The sequence below is a fragment of the Microtus oregoni genome, unplaced genomic scaffold, assembly GCF_018167655.1.
Source record: "Microtus oregoni isolate MIOR12 unplaced genomic scaffold, Mior012 000034F_ref0000314, whole genome shotgun sequence".
Taxonomy (NCBI): domain Eukaryota; kingdom Metazoa; phylum Chordata; class Mammalia; order Rodentia; family Cricetidae; genus Microtus; species Microtus oregoni.
In genome coordinates, this window is record NW_024543093.1 from 14,332,582 (window position 1) to 14,347,986 (window position 15,405).

The 15,405-nt window shown below is 48.0% G+C and overlaps 2 protein-coding genes across 16 annotated transcripts in view; both read left to right on the forward strand.

Moving 5' to 3' along the window:
- The window catches only part of Wiz (WIZ zinc finger), a 28,308-nt gene extending 22,687 nt beyond the window's left edge, over positions 1-5,621 (forward strand). For all 14 annotated transcript variants that reach the window (XM_041630204.1, XM_041630207.1, XM_041630211.1 and 11 more), the window contains 5 exons: positions 421-972; positions 1,906-2,433; positions 2,590-3,009; positions 3,242-3,437; positions 4,485-5,621. In XM_041630204.1, coding sequence (XP_041486138.1) covers positions 421-972; positions 1,906-2,433; positions 2,590-3,009; positions 3,242-3,437; positions 4,485-4,644 — 1,856 coding nt within the window. In that variant the 3' untranslated portion in view covers positions 4,645-5,621. The remainder of the gene's footprint in view (positions 1-420; positions 973-1,905; positions 2,434-2,589; positions 3,010-3,241; positions 3,438-4,484) is intronic.
- Positions 5,622-9,444: 3,823 nt separating this feature from the next.
- The window catches only part of Akap8l (A-kinase anchoring protein 8 like), a 35,317-nt gene continuing 29,356 nt past the window's right edge, over positions 9,445-15,405 (forward strand). For both annotated transcript variants that reach the window (XM_041630156.1, XM_041630157.1), the window contains exon 1: positions 9,445-9,550. In XM_041630156.1, coding sequence (XP_041486090.1) covers positions 9,538-9,550 — 13 coding nt within the window. In that variant the 5' untranslated portion in view covers positions 9,445-9,537. The remainder of the gene's footprint in view (positions 9,551-15,405) is intronic.

The following is a 15,405-nucleotide window of genomic DNA, read 5'->3' on the forward strand; positions in this document are numbered from 1 at the left end:
TGGTACCTCTCTCTTGGTCTTAGCCTCTATCACCATGACCCTGCCTGAGAACAAAGGCCAAGGGGAAGGTCCCACCTTTTGGTGTGGAAGGTGCCCTGGGTCTGGAAAGCATATGGCACCTAGGTTGGCTGTGTCCTGTCTCCTGCCCTGTCCTTTTTGGGACCCACAAAGCTATGGAGTATTGGTACTGCCCTCTGCCAGGACAAAGGTCCTATTAGCCTCTGGTGCCTCTCCCTCCCCTACCTTGCCTCTACCCAGTGTTTGACCACACCCACCAGCTCCCTCACTTGCACCTGCCTTCCACTACTACCCTAGTTTATGGATACATTGCTGCCCATACCTAGCTGGCCAGGATACTCCTGCAGGTAACTATCCTGATGGTGCCCACAATTTTAACTGTCCCTTTTCTTCCTGCTACAGCTTCAGGTCCAGAGCCAACAAGAGACATCCGTTGCGAGTTCTGTGGTGAGTTCTTTGAGAACCGAAAGGGCCTTTCCAGCCATGCACGCTCCCACCTCCGCCAGATGGGTGTGACTGAGTGGTATGTGAACGGCTCACCCATTGACACTCTGCGGGAGATCCTGAAGAGACGGACCCATTCCAGGCCAGGTGGACACCTCCACCCACCAGGGCCTAGCCCAAAAGCCCTAGCCAAGGTGGTGGGTAGCGGAGGTCCTGGCAGCTCACTAGAAGCCCGCAGTCCCTCAGATCTTCACATTTCACCCCTGGCCAAGAAGTTGCCACCGCCACCGGGCAGTCCCCTGGGCCACTCACCAACTGCTTCTCCTCCTCCCACGGCCCGGAAGATGTTCTCAGGCCTTGCTACTCCTTCCTTGCCCAAGAAACTGAAACCTGAACAAATGAGAGTGGAGATCAAGCGGGAGATGTTGCCAGGGGCCCTGCATGGGGAGCCACACCCTTCTGAGGGTCCCTGGGGCACGCCTCGAGAAGATATGGCACCTTTGAACCTGTGTAAGTGTGACTGACCCTGTGTAGGGCAGGTAGACCGATTGGCTGGATCCCCTCCCTATACCCCCTTAGGAGTATTTATAGATCACAGGACTGGAATGAAGATACTTAAGTCCAGAGGACATAGAACTTGCTGCCGTTTGTTATTCGTGCAGAAGAGGCAGAATCATGTAATTAATGTCCTCCTTAGCCAATTGGTAGTGGCCTCCAACTAGATTCCTAGGGAGAATAGTTGCAAAGATCCATTAGTAATACCTGCCCCTGGCTGGAATAAAGGGATGGCATTCAATGTTTGAACTGTGTCTGATATTCCTGGCTATTTGGTACTTGGCATTTGGAATCACAGTCAAGATCTCTATATCACAATAATGTGGTAGTGATTTGGGCAAGTTTCCTCATTTGGAAGATGGAGATCAGTATAATCCCCTGCCTTGTGTCTATATAGTTGAGAATTAAGTACGATAAAGCACTTAGCATGGTGCCTGGTTGCAAAAAGGTCCTTGTATATCATAATTGCTATCGTGTCACTGTTACTTGTTTCCCTGGTACTCTGTCACAATATTTTATTCTTCTTGGGTTCATTATAAGCAGACAGGTGTGACTGAGGCATCATCTTAGAGCACATATGCCAGCTCCCTGCCACCTACATTGGGAGATGGGGTTTTCATCTCCATCTTGCAGAGAAGGAAACAGGCTCAGAGAGAGGAAGTAGCTTGCCCAGCCTCACTCAGGGAGACCTGTGAAGCCAGCTAAAATTTGAGGTAATAAGACAGATAGGAGGGCTGGATATATGAAGTGCCTCTGGTGGCCCAGATGACGTAGGAGTTCAGTGGAGTCTGGAGGGAGGGGCTGGCACTGTCTTGGGCTTTGAGCTTAGAGGCTTCCTGCCCATAGCCACTGCCTCCTTCTCTTTCCCCCACCGTGGACCCCTTGCAGCATCCAGGGCAGAGCCAGTACGTGACATCCGTTGCGAGTTCTGTGGTGAGTTCTTCGAGAACCGCAAGGGCCTTTCCAGCCACGCTCGCTCCCACCTGCGCCAGATGGGTGTGACTGAGTGGTCTGTCAATGGCTCACCCATTGACACACTTCGAGAGATCCTGAAGAAGAAGTCCAAGCTGTGCCTCATCAAGAAAGAGCCTCCAGCTGGAGACCTGGCTCCTGCTCTGGCTGAGGATGGCTCCCCGACAGCAGCTCCTGGGGCTATGCATTCCCCACTGCCTCTGTCACCCTTGGCTAGCCGGCCTGGAAAACCAGGAGCTGGGCCGGCCCAGGTTCCCCGGGAGCTCAGCCTGTCGCCCATCACGGGGGCTAAGCCTTCTACCACCAGCTTCCTGGGCCCAGTGGCAACCAAACGGCCCCTACAGGAGGACCGCTTCCTCCCAGCAGAGGTCAAGGCCAAGACCTACATCCAGACTGAACTGCCCTTCAAGGCAAAGACTCTACATGAGAAGACCTCCCACTCCTGTAAGCAGTGGGTGGTAGGGTCTTGGGCTGGCATTTGTTAGAGCAAGCAGGGCCCCTGAGGCAAGGTCCCTGTGGGAGGTGGGATTTGCTCCTGACTTGTTTAGGCCACCTGGGTATGCCTACAGTCTTAGAACAAGCAACCTCCTCTGTCTGTAGCCACCGAGGCCTGCTGTGAGCTCTGTGGCCTTTACTTTGAAAACCGCAAAGCCCTAGCCAGCCATGCGAGGGCACACCTTCGGCAGTTCGGTGTGACAGAGTGGTGTGTCAACGGCTCTCCCATCGAGACGCTGAGTGAGTGGATCAAACACCGGCCCCAGAAAGCGGGTGCCTACCGAAGCTACATCCAGGGTGGCCGCCCCTTTACCAAGAAGTTCCGCAGTGCTGGCCATGGCCGTGACAGTGACAAACGGCCACCCCTGGGGCTGGCACCTGGGGGCCTGTCCCTGATTGGCCGAAGTGCTGGGGGGGAACCGGGGCCTGAGGCTGGCAGGGCAGCTGACAGTGGTGAACGGCCTCTGGCAAACAGCCCACCCGGGACCGTGAAGTCAGAGGAACACCAACGGCAAAATATCAACAGTGAGTACTGGTGGAGAAGGGATGGGAGGGCAGTAGGTACCTTCTAGGGCTCACCCAACCACTACATCTCAGTTGCTTAATCCCCTTCCCTTATCAATATGCCATTCTACCTGTACGTATGGTGTCCAGTCTCGAATCCCCAAAACCTCTGTCTCCTTATGCTCACTGAAAGCAGGAGTGTCTCCAGGGCCCTAGCCTTCCTGTTCATCAAGTATCTCTGTCTCTGCTTTAGAATTTGAACGTAGACAAGCCCGCCCACCAGATGCTTCTGCAGCTCGGGGTGGTGAGGATGCCAATGACCTGCAACAGAAGCTGGAAGAGGTGCGGCAACCCCCACCCCGGGTCCGGCCAGTCCCCTCCCTGGTGCCTCGCCCCCCCCAGACATCACTGGTCAAGTTTGTGGGCAACATCTATACCCTCAAGTGCAGGTATGCAGTTCTGGGCCTTGGCTCTCTGAAGCCTGGAAATGTGACAGTCTCTGTTAGGTTGGGAGGTGGGGGTCCCATGGGCTATTTTGGGGTATTGCAGCCCAGGTTAAGGGCTTCTCACTCACAGTGGAACTTACCACCCTGATACACTGAGCTTTGTAGCCAGCCAGACCTGGGTTCAGTCCTAACTCACTTCACAGCTTGGTGACCTCAGGCAAGAGCTTACCTGCTCTCTGCCTCCATTTTTCCACCTTTAAAAAGAGTTCAGCTTAGTGTAGTGATACACACCTTTAATTCCAGGACTCAGGAAGCTCAAGGCAGGCAAAACTTTGAGTTCAAGGTCAGCTTGGTCTACTAGGGAGTTCCAGGACCACTAGGGCTATGAGGTAAAACCCTTTCTTTAAAAAAAAATATAGACACCAGCAAATAGGGACTTTTGAGACCTGAAGTAATCCAACTCAGTCTATATAATACAGGCCAAATCAAAAGTAGCATCCAAACAGAGTGATGATTCAGGCCTATCAGCCTAGCACATGGGAAGCTAAGACAAGAAGATTGTTACCAGTGTAAATCCAGCTGGAATACGTAGTTTGGGGCCAGCATGAGCTACAAAGGTAGAGATCATGTCTCCCAAAAAAGACAAAGGATAAAGATTTAATTTCAGCCCAACTCTCTGAAGCCACAGAGCTCAAGCTCCTATGTTCATTGGAGACCTAGCTTAAGGCTATCATAAGGGGAGGAAGCATGGTTCTTGTGAGAGTTAGACTTTGTTTCCCTGTGCCCACCACCATCTCAGAGCATACACCTCAGGTGGCATGCTCTTGGAGAATCCCCTGCTTGCCTGCCATTAAAGACTTCATGCCCAGCAGACTCTGACAGTACTTCACAATAGAAGAGGTAACTGTCCATTAGGAGACACTGCTTCCCTTGAGTCCTGGTCTTGACATATCTACACTGAGCAGTGGTAAATATGCCTAAGCTCTTGGATTGGACTACACTTCTGCCTGTCTTTGAAGCATTGGCCACTTCCTTTCTCTTTTTTCTCAGGTTCTGTGAAGTGGAATTCCAGGGCCCACTCTCCATCCAGGAAGAGTGGGTGCGGCATTTACAGCGGCACATCCTGGAGATGAACTTCTCCAAAGCAGACCCTCTGCCTGAAGAGCCCCAGGCCCCACAGGCACAGACAGCAGCTGTAGAGGCGCCCTAACATACATGCATTCCAGATCCCCTCTTGTGCCACCTGTCACCTCCTGTTTCTCCTCTGTGTCCTTTCCCATTTCCCTCTTTCTTTTCCGTTTCCAAAGGAGCAAGCCAAAACCTCAAACCGGCGCCCCTTGGGGGCCGGACACACTACATCCTGGGCGCCGGGAGCCAGCTAGCCACCTTCCCTCAGCCTGAGGACTCTGGGGCCACAAGGGTACCCTCTTTGAGCCCACCTGGTTGGTCCAGCAGGGGCAGTAGCCAGACCTTTGGTGGTGGCCAATCTGGTTGCAGGGGAGAACAGCACTTCCTTGTGTCTAGCAACCAGGCAGGGCTATTTCTGCCATCCGTGGCCATTTGCAAAGACCCCAAAGACCCCTGTTCCCTTTTGCCCCCATGAATATCTATTCTCACTCATGTACAGGCAACCATAACACACACGCGCACCTCGTGAGACCTGGGATCTGCCCTAGCCCCCACAGTTCCCAAGTCAAACAACCACATCATGCCACGGTGCTTGCTCAGGGGAATCCATGCTCCCTCTGCTAACCTACTAGGGCTTGGGAGCCCCCACTGAGCCCACAATGCCACGGAAATTATTGTTGGCTGCCCCCCCCAAAAGGGACTTTCCTAGCTTGTAAGAGTTCAGAGCTGACAGCTGCCTCCTGCCATGTCAGAGCCTCAGGGGCTCCAGGGCTGGGAGGGTAGAGTGAGGGGTGGGGGACTCTCTTCTCCCACCCCTGCCACCCTCCCCCTTTTCACTGTTGCTTTCTATGTATAGCTCCCTAGATCTTTCACTTTTTTAAAAAAAAATGTGTTTTGTGTAGAGAATAAGGAATGTGGATCTTTTTATTTTCCAATCCTGGGCCAGCTAGATACCGGGAGCTAATTGACCTTTTAACCTTTTTCAGTGGCCATCTTTTGGTTATCAATGTACCTAGAAATATGTAAATTAGATTAAATTTCTCTTCTGGAAACACCCCAGGGCAGGCAGCCAGTGTGTGTTTTTCTGTCAAGTGGACAGGCTGGCATTGGCTAATAGTGGGGCTGGGGATCAGGGTTATGCCTGGCCAGAGTCCCTGGGTTTCCCTGCTGGCCACCGAATTGACCAGACACTACTGGGGATAAATCCAAGTTCTCTGCTGTTGGCCCATGGTACTGTGGGTGGTGAGGGGCTCTGGTTACCTGGGAAAGTGGCTCTCCTGAGCGGGAGGAACCAGGGCTCTGGTTGGCTGGTCTGGGAAGGGAGCCAAGACAAAAGGGCTGGTTGGCTTTAACCAGCAGCAATAACATCTTCTGGCACTGGTGCTATTACCAGGGAAGGAACTCCTTGTGGGTGTTGGGTAGAAGCACACATCTGCTGGCGCTTTGGGTGGGAATGAGACTGCAGAGTTGGCACTCTTCTGTCTTTAAGATAGGACTTTAAATGCAGTGCTGGGGACCCTATCCCAGGTCTTGAACATATCACACAAGCGTTATGCCACTTGTGTTACCTCCCTAGATCCAAGGTAAACGTCAAGAAGAGACATATGAGCCCAAATAACAAGGGGGAAAGGAGCTTTGTTTTTGTTTTAATAATTTATTTGGTTTTTCAAGGCATGGTTTGTGTAGCTCTGGTTGACCTGAAACTAGTTCTATAGACTAGGCTGGCTTTGACTCGGAGATCTGCATACTGAGATTAAAGACATGTGCCGCCACTACCTGGCCTTATTTAAACTTCTAAAATTTTTCTTTTCCTTCTTCCTTTCTTTTTTGGTTTTGTTTGTTTTTTTGTTTTTCGAGACAGCCGTGGATGTCCTGGAACTCACTTTGTAATCCAGGCTGGCATACAGAAATCTGCCTGCCTCTGCCTCCTCAGAGACTAAAGGCCTGCGCCACCAGGCCTGGCTTCTTGATCATCTAATATTCATTGAATATTTCTGAGGTGATAAGATTCTGTTGGCTCCTACTTTTTTATCCCGTGTGTCTTTTTCAGTTCATCATTTTCACTAATTAGCCAAGTGCTGCCAAGTGAGAATGATGTCATGGGGTGTGGACAGTAGTAAGCCCCTACCCAGCCCTTTTTTTCCCCAGCCTTTCCTACTGTGCCTCTGCTAGGGGAGGAGGGTTTAACAGGCTGCTGTGTCAACCTTGCAGGGGTGGTGTACTTGACCCAGGTGTGTTCTTTTATTTGGTGGCTGGTCTCCTCATCCACTGTCATTGGTCATATACAAGACTGGGAAAAGTGGGATTTCTTATGGTAAGAACTGACCCAAATATGTTTCTTTAACACTTGCGGGAGTGGACAGGTGGGGTGGTTAAGACAGGGTTTCTCTATGTAGCTCTGGCTGTCCTGGAACTCTATCTACCAGGCTAGCCTTCAACTCAGTGATCTGCCTGCTTCTGCCTCCTGAGTGCTGGGATTAAAGGCATATGCCACTACCACCTGGCTAAAATCAATTTTTTAAATATAAAAGCAATAGAGTGGATTTTGAAAGATCCAATGACAGTAACATGGGAAGGCCTTCCTACCCACTATGACACTGATGGCTGTCTTTGTGCATAGTTAAAATGGAAAGGTTTTCTTTCTTTTCTTTTCCAGGACAGGGTTTCTCTGTGTAACAGCCCTAACTTTCATGGAACTAGCTCTTGTAGAACAGTCTAGCCTTGAACTCATAAGAGATCCACCTGCCTCTGCCTCCCAAATGATAGGATTAAAGGTGTGCACCACCACCGTGCAGCGGAAAGGTTTTCTTTATCCATTACAGTACACTGATAGAGTTGTCTTTCTGCAAGGCTCACCTACCATTCTTACAACAGGGACCTTTTCCTAAAACTCACGAATATAACAAATCTCTGCTTAAATGACTCTGTAGTCTTAAAAGAAGCAGCCGTTGGCCTTTGAATGGCTTGAGCTCAACCCACGAGGACATCAGAAATTAAAACCCTGGGTGGTATGATGGCTATGACAAATGCCACAGTCAACTACAGGATTTAGAGGAGATACCATGGGGCCTTACTTGATTTGGATGCCAGTGAGTGGTACCCCAAAGTAGTAATAGCACATAAAGCAGACCTCTACTGCATGTTCTGAGTTCACATGTAGAGTGTACTGCAAGTGGCTTTCTTCCATGGGGCAACAAGGTCTGCAAAATAAGTTTGGAGAGGGAGTGTTATCCAGACATATCCTCGATCAATGGTAAAAATAAGCTCTTGTTAATCATAGCAACTATACTTCTCTACCCCCATTCCCCATCTAAATTTCAGATAAGCACATTTTTGGCTATCCTATCAACGGTATTTCAGCATGCTTCTTTGAAGGATCTGGACTTTTAAAGAATGCTATTAGTACTACCCCTAAAGAAACTGGTAACAAGGACTGAGAGTGGCAAAGAGGACCTGGGTTTGGTTCCCATTACCCACATGGCAGCTCACTCCAGTAACTCCGGTCCAGGATATCCAACACCCTCTTCTGACCAGCTCAAGCATTAGGCATGCATGTAGTTGCATGACATTCAAGTGAAACATACATAAACCTAAAAAAAAAATACAGCACCCTACTTCAGAATTTCCCCAAATCTAAAAGGGTTCATGAATCATAGAAGCACAACTTGATGCAGTTTCCCAAATGTTAAGTTTTATTTACAGTGCCCTCCCCTGCCAGGAATTATGAGATGTCTCATGGTGACTTTCAACACAGCTAGGCAGGGCACTTAGAACAAGGCTGGTGGTTACTAGGCTGTGTTTTTTGTTTTATGGAACTGAGCCCAGGTTCTCATGTGAAGTATTTGTAATAATACATGATGCATCTAAATAATATTGTATACATAACAAATACCATACACAAACTTATCTGAACAATTTTTTGAGACAAAGGTGATCCTGGCTAGCCATAAATTTGCTATGTAAACTAAGCTGTACTTGCACTCACAGAGATCTGCTTTCCTCTGAGTGCTCAAGTTAAAAAAATGTGTTACCAAGCCCAAATATTAATTTTTGAAACAAGGTATTATACTCACAGTGTTCCTCCAGGCTCAGTCTCCCAAGTGCTGAGATTACAGGTGTGAGCCACTATGACCAGGTTTTGTCTTTTAAAATGCATCTTTTATTCTAGGGTGTTGGGGAATCTCACACAGGTCTTCCATACATGCTAGCATAAAGTGCTCTACCGCCAAGCTACATCCTTAACCCTTACAAATACTTAATTGTTAATGTAATGCTTAATGAGAAAATACTTCGTGAAACTGGCCCCAGCTCTTTTTCACCTCTGTGAAACAGGGTTTTAATGTAACCTGGAGTGCCTTAGAACTCATAACATAATTTGACCTCAAACTCGAGACCATTCTCTGCCTCAGCCCCCTGTGTTTTGGAATTACAAACCACCTACTACACGTGACCAGGTTCATTTATTTAAACATTATGTAATTTTTGTCAGGACCTTGTTTGGCAGTTAGATCTTAATTTTCTCATTTCAGCGTGGCTTTACCATTCTCGTTTTGGAACTGAAGGCCAAATGAATACATGAACGGATTGCGCTAGCATTTCAGTGGCGGGAGTCCAGCGAACACGCACCCGGCGCCCGCCACGCGTGGGCTCGGGCCGCTGGGTTGCACGTAGCCCCTCCCCTCCGAACTCTACCTGTCCGTCGGCTCCGCTTGGCCTATCAGCTCAGGCTTTGATCAACAGGAGGCGGGGTCGGGGAGGGGCCATCAGGGGTTGGCAGTGTCTCCAACCACTGTTGCGAAGAGATGTAAAAATAGACAGCTCAGCAGCCCAGTGGACGTGAAGTCCGAGGCTGACACGAGCCAGTGAGATCAGGGGGCGGGGCCGGGCGTTTGTGGAAGGGGCCCCCAGAGATTGTTGTGGCGTCAGATGCGCAGAGTAGCGGTGTCGGTCCACGGCTTGGGTGTTCGCTGTCGCCATGAGCTACACAGGTAGGCCCAGCAGAGTGAAGGGGGCGCTCCGGACCGGAGAGGAACTAGGACGGGCCGAGTCACGCCTGGGTCGCCCACGCCTGCCGTGGTGTCGCGGTCACTGCCCTCTCCGGTCACAAAATGGCGCCTCAGGCTCTTCGCTTCGGGGTCGCATCCCTCAAGCCCCGGCTGCCGTGACCTCAGCAGGGCATCCCGGTCTCCCGGATGCTCGAAGCCATGCTTGTCTTCTTTGACTGTAGGCCCCGAGCCCCGGCGTTAGGTCCCAGCTCCCACCGCCTACGTCCCTGGCTAGTGCCCCCACGGACCTCCAGGTCCTAAGACATAGCTTCTCAGACCTGAGCTTTTGAGATCAGTCCGTTGTCTCTGCTGCTATCGCCATTGCCTCCCACGCACCGTTTCGGTGCTAAATGTCGCGGATCCTTACCCAACGCCACTCCCCTCTTCATCTGGTCCAAAGCTGGGAGAAGCGCCAGGCCCCAAGGGGATGGATGATCTGTAAATAGAAGGATCTGAGCTATGCAGGGAGCTTTAGGGACCGAGCGTGAACCTTGGCGAGGAATGACTATTTTCCACATCAATTCCTTCAACTCACCGAGAAAGTGATGAGTAGGTACTGGGAATACTGACCGAAAATTTTTAAGCAGCTTATCGGGGAGGGCGGACGTTAGGCTCATAAATGAGTGCACGCTGTATTCCTGGGCCCTGGGTATCCTGAAGGGATTCAGAGTTTCGAGGCCTCCGGAAAGAGGTGAGGTTTAAGAAGACATGTAAGCAGAATAAGAATAGCTGGCCCAACAACGTTCTGGACTGGAACCGCCTACCTCCTTAGATCTTGCTAGGGAGATGAGTGGTATCAGAGCAAAGAAGAAGGTGGGTGATGTGCAGGATGAGGAGGTGTGGAATATGCTTAAGTGACTGTCAATCATTCCTGGGTAAGTTGCCAAGGCTGCCTGGGTATGCCTTGGCAGTGACCCATGAAACTTATCAGTCAGCACCTTAAAGCCATAGACAGCGCCTCACTTCGCTGGAGGTATTTCAGGCTTGAACTTATGTGGTTGCTGGGTAACCCACATTCTGCTAGGAATATTCAAGGCTTTGAATGAACCTAAGCAACGGGCTTTTGTATAGTCCCCTTATGCTAGTCCTTGGTTAAGAGCTCACCAAGAACCTTGGGTTTTCTAACAACCATCCCCTAGGCCGGTGGTTCTCAATCAGGGTGAATCTGCCTGCCTCCCGCCTCCCAGGGGGACATTTGACAATGTCTGCAGTCCTGTTTCCTTGTCTTAACGTGAGGAGGGGGCTGGTATGCAGTGCTACTGACATCTAGTGGATAAAGGGTAGGGCTGCTTGCTGTTCGGTGTCCTGAAGTGCCTACTGTGGCTTCCACCACTTTTTTTTTTATACTAAGCAGCTGAGGTTCTGTAGGAGCATTGGGTGGTTTTGCAGCGATATTGGAAAGGAAAATCATTAAGTAGAACTAATGCTTAATGTCTCTAGAATTAAGATGTAATTCTCTTCACCAGGTCTGTCCAAGACTTGAAAATAGTTCTGCATTTAGAAGCAGGGCTATTGAAGAACAAGAGGATGAATGATTGTATCTTATGGGATAGCTTGATAATGGAGCATTTGTTTTTACAGATGAGGAAACCGAATTAGTTCACTAATGGTGAAGTTTGAATTTCAGCTTCAGATCTTGTAGGCTGTAATCCTGGGTTTTGTGGGCACTGAAGTAGCCAAGCTAATGAGATAATGGTTAGTTTCCCTTTCCTCTGGCTAAACTAAAAAGCCAGCTGTAACTTTATACTATGGTTCTATCCCTTTAAAGACGCTAACCAGGAAGCTGGTCTTTGTGTCTTAGAATCCCAGCACCTGAGAGTTAGGAATGTAAGTTCAAGACTGGCCTGGGTGACATTAGCTGTCTCAAAAAACAAAAACCCAAAAAAGGTTACTAAATTCAAAGACGTTTTAAGACACTTTTGTTAAGAGCCTTACATTATAGCTTGGACTGACTTCCCATCTTTTTTTTTTTTACTTTTTTTTTAATTTTTTAAATTTATTTATTTATTAAAGATTTCTGTCTCTTCCCCCCCACCGCCTCCCATTTCCCTCCCCCTCCCCCAATTAAGTCCCCCCCCCCCCTCAGCCCGAAAAGCAATCAGGGTTCCCTGTCCTGTGGGAAGTCCAAGGAACCCCCACCTCCATCCAGGTCTAGTAAGTTGAGCATCCAAACTGCCTAGGCTCCCACAAAGTCAGTGTGTGCAGTAGGATCAGAAACCCATTGCCATTGTTCTTGAGTTCTCAGTAGTCCTCATTGTCCGCTATGTTCAGAGAGTCCGGTTTTATCCCAGGCTTTTCCAGACCCAGGCCAGCTGGTCTTGGTGAGTTCCCAGTAGAACATCCCCATTGTCTAAGTGTGTGGGTGCACCCCTCACGGTCCTGAGTTCCTTACTCATGCTCTCTCTCCTTCTGCTCCTGATTTGGACCTTGAGATTTCAGTCCTGTGCTCCAATGTGGGTCTCTGTCTCTGTCTCCTTTCATCGCTTGCTGAAGGTTAATATTCAGGAGGATGCCTATATGTTTTTCTTTGGGTTCTCCTTATTTAGCTTCTCTAGGATCACTAATTATAGGCTCAATGTCCTTGGTTTATGGCTAGAAACCAAATATGAGTGAGTACGACTTCCCATCTTAAAATGAGCCCAGGCTGGCCTTGAACTCACAACAGTCCTCCTGCCTCATCTTCTTTTGTATTGAATTAAGTCACTTTAATGGAATTTAGAGGCTAAGTCCTGGAAGCTTTGAAGCGTATGCCACTGTTATTATGTGTATACCTATACTTGGGTATGTGCACATGTGTGTGGATGTCAGGTCCTCTGGAGTTGGAGTTACAGGTGGTAGGGAGCCAATATGCTGGTCCTGGGAACCAAGCTCAGCTCTCTGAAAGAGCAGTGCATTCAACTTTGGAACCCATCTCTAGTATGAAATGGGAAGGATGGTAACAGGAGAAAAACTGCAGGAAAAAAATCTCTAATCAGCCCTTCAAATGTCTGACATAGACTGGTCTTTTTATCTCACAGAATCACTGTGTTCGTGATGCCACAAGTACTGTAGCTAGTGGTTCTGGGCCAGATTACATTTAAGGTGACAGTTGTCGCCCCACCTCCAGCATGACTCAAGCTCCTGTATCTGGCAAATTAATTCTAGCTATGGTTGTTTGCCACATGGATTGCTCTGTAGGGCCATAAGAAGAACCCTAACAATATGGCATCTGTTTTCTGCAGACTAGAAATAATCCAAGAAAGAACATACCAGAAGTCACAAAAGTCAGTCATTTCTACATGACTTAGTGATCACACCAGCTACCTCTGTTTCTCTGGAGTGGGGGTGGGGAGACTACATCATCTCAGGAAGGCAGAATCATTGCAGTTCATCTCAGAGGTGCTTTATCAGCATCCTTCTCCATCCCTCTGTATTTGCAGCACTGGGGTGCAACCTCAGGGCTTCCTGCATACCTGACAAGTACTGTGTGTGTGTGTGTGTGTGTCTGGTATCAGAGATACGGGTTTGCCCCACCTGTCAGTCCCTATCTTTAGGTTTTTGGGTTTTTTTTTTTTTTGTGTGTGTGTGTGTGTGTGTGTGTGTGTGTGTGTGTGTGTGTGTTTTGGTTCAGGGAGGAAATAAGACTCTCTTATGAGTAAACATAAACCCTTTGAGGGCTGAAAAGAAGGCTCAGAGGTTTAGAGCACTGGCTACTGCTCTTCCAGAGGTCCTGTGTTCAATTCCCAACAACCACATTGTGGCTCACAACCATCCATGAGATCTGGTGCACTCTTTTGGCATGCAGGCAATGCAGGCAGAACACTGTATACATACTAAATAAATAACTCTTAAAAAAATAAATCATTTGCTCTGCAGTTTTCTTACTGAACTTAGAATGTGTGTCTGTCACTATGTATTGTTTCATTATAGTTGCTGTATACTCAGGCTTCTGTATCTGTGAGCTCTGTTTATGGGTTCAGTCCTTAGAGGATTGAAAATATTTTGGGAAAGGTGTATCTCTACTAATATCTCTACTAACAATGTACAGACTGCTTACCATTTTGCATTAAATAATAAACAGTATGACTTTATGTGTAATTTACATCATGCTAAGTCTTATAAGTAATTAAAGATAACTTAAAACAAACAGTGGGCATTTTATTTTTTAAAAAAATGCATTTAACTTTATTTTATATGCATTGGTATAACAGTGTCAGATTCTCTGGAACTGGAGTGTCAGACAATTGTGAGCTGCCATGTGGGTGCTGGGAACTGAACCCAGGTCCTCTAGAACAGCCAATGCTCATAACCACTGAACCATCTCTCCAGTCCCTACAGTGGGCATTTTATTAAAGGGACTTCAGCATTTGTGAATTTCCTTTCTTTGAGTGAGAGGGCCTGTTCTGGAATAAGTCCCCAACAGATAACTGACAACTGTACTTAAATGTACTTAAACTTGTATGTGCCAAGCCTGGAAGCACAGGCTTGTAATTCGAACATCTGCAAGGGTTACAGAGTGAACTTGAAACCTGTCTGGGCAACTAAGCAAATATATCTCAAAATGCAAAGTAAATTAAAAAGAGGACTGGAGATACAATGCAGTGATGGCGTGCTTGCCTAGTAATCTACCCACCACACCATCGTGCATACCTGTAATCCCAGCATTTGGGAGATGGAAACAGAGTAAGGCTTTGAGGTTATGTACCTACACCCTACTTAGCAAACCAAATCAGGGCTGGAGATATGGCTCAGTAGTGGAGTCCAGGTCCCTGAATTAGATCCTTACCCCGGGCGGGGGGTGGGAGGGACATCTTGAAAAGAAAGCATATTACATAGTTGGCAGTGATAATCTATACCTGTAGTTCCAGCTATTATAGTTCAAGCAATGTAATGAGACTGCAAAAAATTACCATATTTATGTAATATACATAAAGCCTAGGGGCATTTTGGTGGCGGTGTTGTTATAGTCATAAAGAAAAAAGTGGGTAGAATACATTATCCTGATTATTTTCTATAGGTGAACTCCCCCGTGAATATTTTTGTATTTAGTGTGTGTATGTATACATATGTATACAGGTGTGGTGTAAAGCAGAGGTCAACTTTGATGTCATTTTTCTAGTGCCAGCTACTGTGTTTTTCGTTTTGTTTCGTTTTTTTGTTTTTTTGGTTTTTTTAGCGGGGTCTCATTAGCCTAGAACTTCCTGATTGCACTGAGCAGACTGGTAAACAAGCCCAAGGACTCACCTGGTCGTCCTCCCCAGGGAACTGTTCCACCATCCCTTGGGTATATACCCCTGTGGGTATGGGGCTGATACTCAGGTCTCCATGCTTGGGCAGCAAGCACTTTACTAACTGAGCTATTTCTCCAGCCTTGCTTTCAGTGACTTTGCTGTTTTGTTTATTTAAAATTTTATTTATATGTATCTCTGTGCATTTATGTTTATGTGTTTGTGTGAGTATATCAGATATGTGTATGAACGTGCCGCTGGAGACCAAAAGAGGACATTAGATCCCTTGGGGCTGGAGTTAACAGATGTGTGTGAGCTACCTGAAATGAGTTTTATGATATGACCCTTGTCCTCATGATTGAACAGCAGTTTCTCTTAAATCCTAAGCCATCTGTCCAGCCCCTCTATGTCTGTGCACCACTATATGAATGCCTCCCCCCCCCCCAGTTTTTTTTGTTTTTTTGAGACAGGGTTTCTCTGTAGCTTTTAGAGCCTGTACTGGAACTAGCTCTTGTAGCCCAGGCTGGTCTCGAACTCACAGAGACTCACCTGCCTCTGCCTCCCGAGTGCTGGGATTAAAAGTGTGCACTA